This window comes from Argentina anserina, chromosome 3 (assembly GCF_933775445.1).
Source record: "Argentina anserina chromosome 3, drPotAnse1.1, whole genome shotgun sequence".
In the NCBI taxonomy this organism is placed as follows: Eukaryota; Viridiplantae; Streptophyta; class Magnoliopsida; order Rosales; family Rosaceae; genus Argentina; species Argentina anserina.
In genome coordinates, this window is record NC_065874.1 from 26,562,104 (window position 1) to 26,574,232 (window position 12,129).

A 12,129-nucleotide genomic window follows, 5' to 3' on the forward strand; every position below is an offset into this window, starting at 1 on the left:
TATTCCCCCCCCCATTATCAGAACGAAGAATTTTAATTGTGGCATTATATTGTTTTTGGACAGTGGTATAGAAGGCTTGAAAAGCTGAAAAAAAACCTCCTTTTTGGTTTTTAGAAGAACAATCCATGAAAGACGTGTGCAATCATCAATAAATGACACATAATACCGCATTCCCGACAAATAGATTCTTTGGAGGGTCCCCAAACATCAGAATGAATTAATTCAAAAGGAAGAATACTTTTATTAGAAGTACTAGGGGAATAAGTAGACCAATGACTTTTGCCCAAAACACATGTTTCACAACGAAAAACTGACTCATCCACACCAATAAACAAAGTAGGCATGGATTTTTTCATAACACTAAATGAAGGATGCCCCAAGCGACGATGCCATAACCAAACTTCACTTAGCTTATCAGAAGTGGAGAGCAAAGCGATCCGGGACTGTGCCCCTGGTTTTTTTCCCGCATATGTCTGATCCAGATGAAACAACCTGCCCCGTAGATACCCCCGACCAATTAACTCCCCGGTGAGAAGATCCTGAAATATCACATACATCGGAAAAAATGTCACAGAGCACTTAGCTTCAGTGTTCATTTGTGGGACAGATATCAAATGATGAGATAAAGCAGGTACATATAAGACATTGTGAAGCTCTATTGTGGGAGTAATACGAACTGATCCTTTTCCTAATACGGGGAAGGCCTCACCATTAGCATTAGTAACATATGGTACTGGTGGGGGAGATAATATAGTAAAATAAGATTTGTCATAAGTCATATGATCAGACGCACCAGAATCAATAATCCATGTATCAAAACCATCAAAGTGAGAAATATGTAAAGCCATACCAATCTTACCACGACCAGCTATTGATGCTATGGGTGTTGCTCCTCCTGCTGTATGATGATCATGTCCAACCACACCATAAATATCTGGTTCCTGGACCAGTTGAATAACTGCTTTTGCCTTAGGACGATAATTAGGCCTTTGGGGTCTAAGGTGTGGATACAATTTCCAACAGGTTGCACGAGCATGGTTTGTATCATGGCAATAAGAACAAGGAGGGCGGGGCTGGTTCCCGGAACCTGGTGGTGGTCCTCGGTGATGAAGTGGAGATGAAGTGGCCTGCTGAAGGGGTGGTGTTGAAGATCTAGCATGAATAGTAAGGCTGGAAACTTCAACTTGTGTCTGATGAAGACTTTCCTGGTGAGATTCATCCTTACGGATATAGGTGAAAGCTGTAATTAAGCTAAGGGGTTCGGTCTGGCGGAGTAATTCCCCTTTCGCACTGTTATGTTTAGTATCAAGACCTTTCAGAAAATGGTGTACTCGCTCAAGCTCCTTCTCACGTTGGTACCAAAAAATATCCTCCTGATGTTTGATCATGCAAGGACGTTTCACATCAATCTCTGCCCAAATATTTCTTAGTTTGGTGAAATATTGCGCCACCGGTTGCCCATCTTGTTGCATCGCCAAAGCGGTGCACATTAACTCATGAACCTGTATGAAATCAGAATCATTAGTGTATAAGCCTTCAAGTGTCAGCCATATTGCCTGCGCAGTGTCAAATGCCTCCACCAAATCAATTATTTCGTTATTCATAGCTTTCCACAAGACGGACATCACAAGGCCATCATCATCGTCCTATTTAGTGTAGGCAATAATATCATCTTTACTAGGAGCCTGAGTGACTCCGGTTACATGCCCCATCTTGTGCATGTCGCGAAGATGAGCCGCCATAAGTCGCTTCCATTTACGGGAATTGGTTCCATTGAGTTTAGTACCCCCAAAGGACCCACTGTCAGAACTCTTGACAGATACTTCAAATTTCAGAACATCAGCTTCGTCTCCAGAACCCAATGGAAAGGAAATGGAAAAACAGAATCAGGATTTATGCAGCGGAAACACAAAAAAAAAACTGATAAGAACCTGTCTTCGGTGCACGTTCACTGTCAGTGCACCTACACTGACATTAAAGAGATATGAATTCTGGGCCGGGTCGGATCTGGTGCGGGTCGGATTTGAAGTCGGGTCGGGTCGAAGCCGGGTCGGGTCGTATCTGGGTCGGGTCGAACCCGGGATAAATCCGGGTCGGATCGAGTGGGCCGGGCCGCACCGTTTATGGGCTGGGCCGGGTCGAGTTCGGGCCGGGTTTTAATTGAACCGGGTCGGGAGATCGATTTAGGGTTGATTTTCTGCGATTTGGGGTTGATTTGATTTTCTGCGATTTGGAGGAGAACACGTCCGGTGAAGTGCGGCGACTGAGAGCAGCGACGTCGGAGCGGGGGGCGCGGAGATAGCAACAGCGGCGCAGCGGTGACGAGAGGACGACGTCGGGGAGAGAGCGGAGCGGACGGCGTCGGGCCGAGAATCAGCGGGAGCGCTGGAGGAGTGTCGGCGACGTCGGGCTTGGCTCAGGTGAAGGGCGACGTCGGGGAGCGCCGGGGAACAGCGGTGATGGAGCGCCGGAGGGGAGGAGGCAGCGGCGAGCACGAAGGCAGTAGCCTGCCGGAAAAAAACGGGGAAAAATTGCCCAGAAAAACAGAGCACGGAGGCTCTGATACCAAGTAGAAAATGTATATATTCTCTCTTAATTGATATGAACAATTACAAGGTATTTATAGAGATCTAAACTACTGTTTATCTAGTATGAAACCAAATACAGATTTGTCAATTAGTACGGCTATAGATTTGGTTGGTGAGATTGTTTGTTGTTTGTTGACTCATGCTAACAATATCATTTGATGAGAGAACAAGGACTAAAACAGACATAGAATCCAAATTAAACTAGCTATATATGACTATATGAGAGTACAAAATATAATGATAACCTAATAAACTTGCTAGAGAAACTGAAACTATTGCGCATGTCTTCCAACCAAAACAATCAGCCAGCAAGAGGATTGAGCACCTGCCCCATGAACAGCAATGTTCGCGTCGTATCTTCCCTGATCAGAAACATGAACGGATGATCGGCCACAAAGTCTAATATTTTCTCAGGCGTATATTCTTTTCCGGAGCTACACATCAATACACCACAAGTTGCAGCTGCAGCTGTTGTGCCATTTTCATCAACCTCTATTACAGACTCATGAACAATCTCCATTGAATCACAAACACCCCCCAGCCCCATTTTCTTCAGAACACCCGAAGCTCCGAATCTGGAAGTCATTTTAAACTTAGGGATCAAGAATTCCCCCACCCTAACATAGCTAGGTCCATGGCGATCCAGAAACTCAGGTTCGGAACAAACTTTTTCGGCCAGAGCCGGCAGCCCATCTCTTGCATCCGGAAGCAACCAATACATAGAGAACTTCCGGGGTTCGTATTTATAGGTGCTTTTTAATAAGTCATCGTGGTCATGTGTCCTGAAGCCAAGTCTCAAGATTTTGAAGCCATCAAAGGCACCGATATAATGGTAACATTTGCTGGTCATGAAAGGCACTCTTTTGATTGAGTCTCCATTCAGAAGGTGAAAGTCATGCTTTTTTGTAGTTGATTTTGAAAAATACGTGTCGTCCCAAGTTGCCTTGAAGTACAAGGCGTTTGCAAAGATGTGAGTAGTAACAGTGCAGACTGAGCCGGGTTGAAGAATCTGAGGGATGAGGCCTTTGGTCTCTTTCTCGACCCATGAATTCACTTGGATTCTCACTTGTTCCGGATTGGCTTTGAAATCGACATGGTTCAGAGCCGCCTTGTAGATATCCAACACCACCTTCTTGTAAGACTCCTCGAGGGAAACAGACTTGTCGACCCACAAGCCGTTTGTGAAGTTCAAACGTGGCCCTCCTTTGGTGGGTGCATCGACCAAAGTCGAAGTGACGAGCCTGCCGGCGAGGGAGTTGAGGTCGGCGATGGACTTGGACTTGAGGAATGAAACAAGCTTGGGACAGTTGTCCTTGGCGGCTAGCAAGCTGAGGACCATGTGGATGGATATCGGGGAGTAGATCATGTTCTTGCCATGGAATTTTGTTTCCAAGAGTTGCTTAGTTATCTGCAGTGCGACGTTGGTATTAGCCATTGGGGTGCTAGCTTGTTGGTTCTTTCGATCTCTCAAGTTGTGCAAAGAGAATAGAGGATAGCTGCTAGGGTTTTATAATTAACGCTTGCTGTAAACTATATGTATATATACAGTATATATACTAATTATTGACAAAAGCCTTCCTTGCGGGTCAAGTAAAGATACGAGTCCTAATTTACCATTGTTTTTATTTAGTGTCCTAAACAAAAGAGGAGTGGAAATCTGGCAGTAATTACTGGGTAGTAGAATTTTGTTTAAAAGTTCTGAATGATGGGGAGGATCGGTGAATCATAACACAGTAAAACCTCTATAAATTAATAATTTTGGTATCGAAATTTATTAATTTAACGAGATATTAATATATCGATAATTAATAATATATTAATTTATCAATTAATTAATAATATATTAAATTATCAATTAATTAATAACTTATTAATTTATCAAGGTATAATAAGTATTTTGTCCCACTTTTTCAGACAATTTTTGTTTACTTTATTTATGCACTACATTGTTTAATTTATCACGTAGATTTCCGATGTATTGTGGTTGTTCAAAATATTATATATTTTTATGATAATTCAATTAATATAAATTCTTAAATAAAATCCTCATAAATGTAAAATTTATTATAAAATTATGTCATTATTAATTTATATATTTAATAGGGTCTATGTGAATTCTCAAATTTCTATTATCTTACAAATTTAGTATAATTATTAATTTAGCACGTTGGCCCGAGTCGGACCGGTAAAAAGTATTATTTTAACAAGGTTATTAATTAATCGGGTATTAATTTGACGAGTGTACCAATCCATACTTTGATAGCTTGGAATTTTGCACAACCTCATCGATCAGCTTGTGCAATGAGCTTGTAAATATTAAATCAGACCGCCTTGAAGCAGTCTTAAACATTCAGAATGTGCAAATGCAAATGTTGTTGAAGCAGCTCTTACTGATGATGTTCGAGTGGCTCTACCTAATGCCACAGTGCAGCATGGTTTGTAGAGCTTGTAATTGAGTAACCCACCGCCTAGCTAGCATGGCTTATGGAACTACAACTTGATCAGCCTAGTATAATAAGGCACCAGAAGATTCTCTGGATGTCCCGAGTTTTGATTGTAAGAAATCTTGAAGCATTGTTGAATAAGGCACTGTTTTTATATTAGAAAAGAAGATAATAGCTCGTAGGGGATTTACAAGATTTATCCATTTTTAGTGCACGTATCTTCTTACGAGTACAAAGAACTAATAGAAGGCATCATGATCTATCAATCATAAGTTATTTTGCAAAAGTTAGAATCCACAAGCCAAAACTCAGTATTGTGACACAAACGGTCGGACTTTTATCTAAAATTCGCAATTGTGCAATTTTGAAATTCTGTAGATAATACCCCCCCCCCCCCCCTGATGCAGGAAGAAAAGCCAACAGAAAAGCAAAAACAAAAGTGAGGTATTCAACCCCAGAGAAAATAGAGAACCTAGAAAAATAAGAAAAGTATAAAAATTGACAAACTTCCTTGCACGGTTGCACGGTTGTGCCTTCATCTAACGTTCCGACTTAATTGATTGTCTCCAAAGGAAAAGTTAGCCGGAATAATATGTGACCGTGAAACATGGATCAAGTGGATCAGGTGTGCCTTAGCCGGAAATTATATTTTCCAAAATTGCAAGCATAAGCATATACAGATCATTGTTCTAATTATATAAGCACCTCAGCAAAATCATGCATATGGAGATTATGAACTTCAATGTGGGGGAATTCAAGCACTATGCAATGCGTAAGCTACTTAAATTCCCTGAATGAATTTTGTTTGAATAGACAACTTAACTTAGTGGTTGTAAATGTAGAGATAGAATGGAGTAAGAGCAGAATCTTTTACATGCAAAGCAACCTGCGTGGCTCTTTCAGCCGTAGATACTATAACTACAGCAAAGCCCTAGAAATTTTATTCACAGAGGCTATGCATTCCCAAAAACTTATTTTTTAAAATGATAAGAGCCTAAGACTGACAAAGAAAAATAATAGAACAGGAAGCAAACGCACCTTTGGGTCAACTCTTCCATTGTCAAAGATACGTAACACAACCAAGGTTGCCGAAGGTGCATTAGTTTCATCTTTCCTTATGATACTAAATGCTTCATCGATTCAGATAACTTCGTAACGATTTCTGAACAGTTGTGAAAAATCGACTTTCTATTTAGACAACTGAAAGCTGCATTCAAATGATGCAAATTCATATCATCATGAATTTATCAACAACGGCAAAAAAGCAAGATCTACTTGAGCACGAGACAAAACCAATTCCATGGTTGATGCATCAGCAGAGAAACCCCTCTCCTTCATTTGTTCAACAAGTTTTGCTCCACGCAGAGTCTCACTGTTATTAATCAACCCTTGAATTATTGTGTTGTAAGTACAATTATTTGGAGGACAGCCTTTCTTTTCCATTTCCGTAAGCAACTTTTCTGCTTCACTTAATAGGCCTCCATTACAAAATCCACTAATCATTGTAGTATATATCCTCACATCAGGTTGAAGTCGTTGTGATGATAAACCAATTAAGAGATCTCTTGCAGCTTCAACTTCACCCACTATGAACAAACTCTCAATATTTAGATCCAACTTCTTGCCTTCCATCTCTCTAACCAATTCAGTACAATGGCACAAGTATCTGAATTTGGAAGTTGACCATAAGCTTGCATATCGGAGAACAACTTCTTTGCATCTTGTATCCTCCCGACTTTACAAAAACCATCCATGAGAGTGCTATAAGTAACGACACTTGGAACCACTCCCTTATGAGGCATCTCTTGAAAAAGATGCCATGCCTCATCTATCTTTTTTTGCTTGCAAAAGCCATGTATCAATATGTTATAACTACGAGCATTAATAATGCAGCCCTTACTAATCATCAGATCAAACACTACTTTTGCCTCATTCATTTCTCCGCGCATACAGTAGCCATCCATAAGCGCACAGTATGTAACGACATCAGGTTCAACACCTCTTTCTTTCATATCTTGAATCACAGTTTCAGCTTCCTGAACCTTGCCAACTTTACAGAGAGAATCAACCAAGGCAGTGAAGGTTTGCACATTTGGTAATACATTTCGACTCAACATTTCATTGAACAACCTTGTACCTTGTTCCCACTGGCCTAATCTGCAAACTCCATCAATCAAAGAGGTATATGTAATGACGTCTGGGGTAACACCCTTACTGATCATATTAGCGAAGAGATTAAGGGCTTCTACGGTCATTGCCTCCTTACAGAGACTATCAATGACAATGGTATAGATAAACTAGATCAGGCTTGCAAGGTCCCCCTTCCATTTCTCTAAGCAATTTCATGGCTGCAACATTGTTACCCTTCTTGCACATGCTCTTTATCATTGCGCTGAAAGTGACCGCATTCGGCTGCACACCTGCATCCGCCATTTCGCTGAACACTTCTGCAGCCTCTGCCTGTCTATTGTGAAGAATAAAGCCATTGATTAGAGTGGTGAATGTCGTGACATTTGGTTCGAGACCAAACTTGAAGAACTGACCCAACACAGATAAGCCAAACCCCATATGGCTCAGACGAGAATAGCAATTTATGAGCATAGTTAAAGTGTAATGAGTAGGGGAAATGCGCATCGAAAGCATCTGTTGATGGAATGTGATGGCTTCCGCATAGTGTTTTAATCTCACGACTTGAGTCAAGACCTGATTGAAACGGATAACTGAAGGCAGAGGACGCGAGTGAAGCATTTCATCGAACACCTTGCGGGCATCTTCGAGTCTAGTGATTTCGGGCTGAATTGTTCTAGATTTGACTGGATTTGAGGATAGCGAGTGAAGCGAGGCCAGGCGATTGTTGAGGGATGGAGCCGAAGGAAGAGAAGATATGCATCTGCTGCTGCGCTTCATCACCATCATCTCCAGCATTTCTCTGAGTCTCTCAGTCCTAAGGTAGTTGGGAATGGAATGATTTTCCGATATAAATACATCCATGGCCCATTTCATCAAAACCCAAACATAATTTTCGTTAACAAAACCCATTGTTTTATGAGTGATTTTAATTATACCTCCATAATTTATTTAAACTTCAACATCATCTTTTTTCCTGAATTTTTTCAAATTTACCTATTTAGTTTCTATGTACACCTCCTTTTATTTTTCTTTTTTCATTTTCATATTCTTATGTTTCAATCTAAAAAAAACATTGATTCAATATTTATTCTCCTCTTTTTCTACTCCAACTTAATATTTAATCACTTCAAATTAAAAACAACAATCTCATATAAGTCAATTAATACATATTAGTTTCATATAATTGATTAACAATAAGATTTTTAACACATTAGAAAGATTAAAATAAGATTTTTCAACTACAATTCTCTATAGCAAATGTTAAATTGAAATTGATTCCACTCCATGAATATAATATGTTTAAATGGAAAATGAAAGTTTGTTGCAGATTAAAGAGGTGAAGCCGTAAATGTAAGAGTTTTTAGAAAAATATTAAGGTGAGAGTTTATAAAATGGGTACAATATGATTTAAATAATTAGTGAGATATATATAGTAAATATGGAGGTGTATTTAAAATCACCCTTATTTTATTTTTTATGAAAAATTGAATGCATTATATCGAGGGCAAATTATAAAATTGTCCTATTTCTCGTCCTAAATTATAAAAAGATCATTATTTATTTTCCAATTATAAAAAAGTTATCTTAATTGACTAGAAATTAGAAAATAGTCAACAAGCTTGAAACACAATTATAAAATATCACTTTTTAAATATTTTCTGCACTGTTTTACCTTTTTTTTTCGTTTTCTTCTTCATCTAATTTCGGCCATAATTTTATCGTCCGGCGATGGATTTGAGTGTGGTTGGTACCGTTGGAAAGATCTCTCTTCCTCTTTCATTTGATACTATTCCAACTCCAAACCAACCACCGTACAAGGCGCAACAACCCTCGCAAGGGACTGCCACCTTCCATGGTGGTGCTCCAAGCTATTCACACCACATGTCACACCCTCTGTCACCCTCTGTCACACTACTTGTCACAATCCTTGTCACACTACCTATCACAACCCCTATCACATCCGATGTCACACTCACTGTCACATCCGTTGTCACACGACCTGTCACACTCGCTGTCACACCCATACCTACCTATCACACCCGATGTCACTCATGTCACACTACATGTCACTCATGTCACACTACATGTCACAACCCCTATTACACTACCTATCACACTCGTTGTCACACCCTTTTTCACTACCTATCACACTAACTGTTACACTGTTTTTGGTGTGACTATGTTGTAACAAGAAAAAAGAATGTCACACTGTTTTTAGTGTGACTATGGTGTGTCAAGAGAAAAAAAGAAGAAGAAGAGACTAGAAAAAACGAACAATTGTTTATTGTTATGTGATCTTGAATTAAATCCACATATCGACATTTATGTTGTCGTACAGAAACACCACCAGTCACACTACCTGTTACACTGCATATCACACTAGCTATCACCGTACCTGTCACACTACCTATCACCATACGGGTAATGTGACGGGTAAATTGATAATCACACTACTAGCTACATTATCAATCACACTAATTTTATGTTGTGCATGTATTGTGACGGTCAGTGTGACAAATAGTGCGATAGGTAGTGTGACGAGTAACTTGAGGGTAGTTTCTTGCGTCGCCATCCTTGCATGTACCCATAGCTTTCTCCGTGCTTGGATTCCTTGTTCTTCAACCAATGAGCCTTAAAAAAAACTGGGTTAGGCACCCAGAAAATGATTTGGGCACCCATGTCAAACCCAGAATCACAACATCGTCGACACCAGCTCACCATCTTCGAGAAGAAGACCAGCCAAATTGACTGCTTTGTGCACCCTTCACCACCATCTTCTCTGATCTATGCATTTCTCATGGGATCCAATCCATCTTCATCTTCATCTTCTTTGATCACAATCTTCATCGACGGTGGCAACGACACCACCACTGCTATCAAATCCCACTGTGTTTCTCGTCTTCGTCCAGACCCGAATCTATGAACAACGACTATCAAAATTGAAGACATGAAACCCTCAACCCAGCACAGCCACTGTGGACGACGACAACGCAAACATTGTTCTCTCAAGTCCTCTGATGCTAGGCGCGAAATCGACCAGAAAATCCTTCAAGCTCCTCCGATGCCGACGGCCCATTTGCGCGCCACTTGGTCCTCCCTGGAGCTGATCTCCGAAGAAAGCCCTGACGCTGAACACTTGGCGCTTAGTGCTCGTCAAAGATAAATTTTGGGCGGTGGCGTTCGTGTAATTTTCACAAAATCCGTGGGCAACGATTTAAGCATTTTTATAAATAAACTTTTTTCAATTTTTCAATACTTAAGTGATTATTTTCTAATTTCATATATCAAATATAACATTTTATAAGAAGCCCTTATATCAACTGTAAGAAAATGGGCTTCTTATAAAAAAGTCAACTTTCACCGATGAAATTAGAAAAAAATCATGTAAGTTTTCAAAATTATATAAAAGTCAGGATCTTAAATTCTTAAAGTGTTGCCACTACAGTTCTTACTATTTACAAGAATGCCACCACAACATCATCACTTCGTCTCTCTTTTTGAATTCAATCCATGGAAGACCACCGCCACCCTACACCTCTCGGCCTCCGGTTCCAACTAGACATCACCATCCAGTGGCAAAACCATCGTCTTCCTCTCTGTTTCTCAGCTCCCCTCTCCCTTCGGTTCCAACTCTAATGATATTTGAATCGGTGGATGATATTTGAGTTGCGTGGTTAGACCAAGGCAATGCTGATTATTTTTGTATGGAAGAGTGATGCCTGATGATTATTGTTGTAGGGAAACTTACTGGTTGATGGTGTATTCGGTGGAGAAGACAACCAACAGTTAACAAGGCTTGAAATTTTGGAGGAACTTAAGTCCCTCTTGAATTTATTAACATTGTGTTGGCATTTTTCGAAGAAGATGTTTCCTTTGTTTTTAGAAGAGATTGGTTATTCCGAAGAGAATGTTCTTCTTCAGGAACCCAAAGCAGGAGTAAATCTTGTTTCAATATCAAAGCAGTAGGTGTGATAGTGTGTGACAAGAGCTATGACATGCCGAGAGGAAATGTGAAAATATGTGAAATTTTGTTAAAATTCAAATGAGATTGGTATGACAGTGGGTGTGACCGTTAGTGTAAATAGATAGTGTGACAGCTTCTGTGACAGTGGGTGTGATAGGAGGTGTGACAGGAGGTGTGACAGTTAGTGTAATAAGTAGTGTGATAGTGGTTGTGATAGGTAGTGTGATAGTGGTTGTGATAGTGGGTATAAATAGATAGTGTGATAGCGGTTGTGACAGTAGGTGTGACAGTGTCTGTGACAGCGTCTGTAACAGGAGCTGTGATATGCCGAGAGGAAATGTGGAAATATGTGAACTTTTGTTAAAATTCAAATGAGATTGGTATAAGTATGCTCAAAATGAAAAGAATAGCAGGAATTAAGGAACCTTGAGCTTCGGTTTCGTCGGAATTGCTTGAAGCACCGCCATTGATGGCGGAAACCCTTTGTGATGGTTGTTGCGCCTTGTACGGTTGGTCGATTCGGAGTGGGTAGTATATCAAATGAAAGATGAGAGCGAGATCTTTCTAACGGTACCAATTTCGTCAAAATCTATCGCCAGACGAGAAAGTTATGGCCGAAATTGGAAAAAGAATGAAAAAAAGAAGAAAAAGAGTAAGAAATGGCAAAATAGTCCATAAAATATTTTTAAATTGATTTTTTTCTAATTTTATTGACCTTTTTATAATTGCTACTTAATAATTCATATGTAGTAACTTTTTTCTAATATAAGTTAGGAGATTGTACCTTTTTATAGTATGTAGAACGCCATAAGAGAGTAGAACGCCATAAGAGTTCTGAGCTCGCATATAGCCATATAGCAAGTCCAATACAAAATATCGCCTAGGAAGGTATACACCATTTGTATCCTCACGTGTCGAAAACAAGCAACAAGAAACAGTATAGAAGGAACTTAAAAGTGAATCTTGTGATCAGATCAGAGTTTGGATGCTAGACTTGTGCATA

General features: G+C 39.8%; 1 protein-coding gene and 1 pseudogene across 1 annotated transcript; both read right to left on the minus strand.

Moving 5' to 3' along the window:
- Positions 1–2,889: 2,889 nt before the first annotated feature.
- Positions 2,890–4,023, minus strand: LOC126787348 (serpin-ZX-like). The gene has a single exon (XM_050513249.1). The coding sequence runs from the start codon at positions 4,021–4,023 to the stop codon at positions 2,890–2,892; it is 1,134 nt and encodes a 377-aa protein (XP_050369206.1).
- A 2,245-nt stretch (positions 4,024–6,268) lies between these two features.
- Positions 6,269–7,959, minus strand: LOC126788748 (putative pentatricopeptide repeat-containing protein At1g12700, mitochondrial; annotated as a pseudogene).
- Between the last annotated feature and the right edge of the window lie 4,170 nt (positions 7,960–12,129).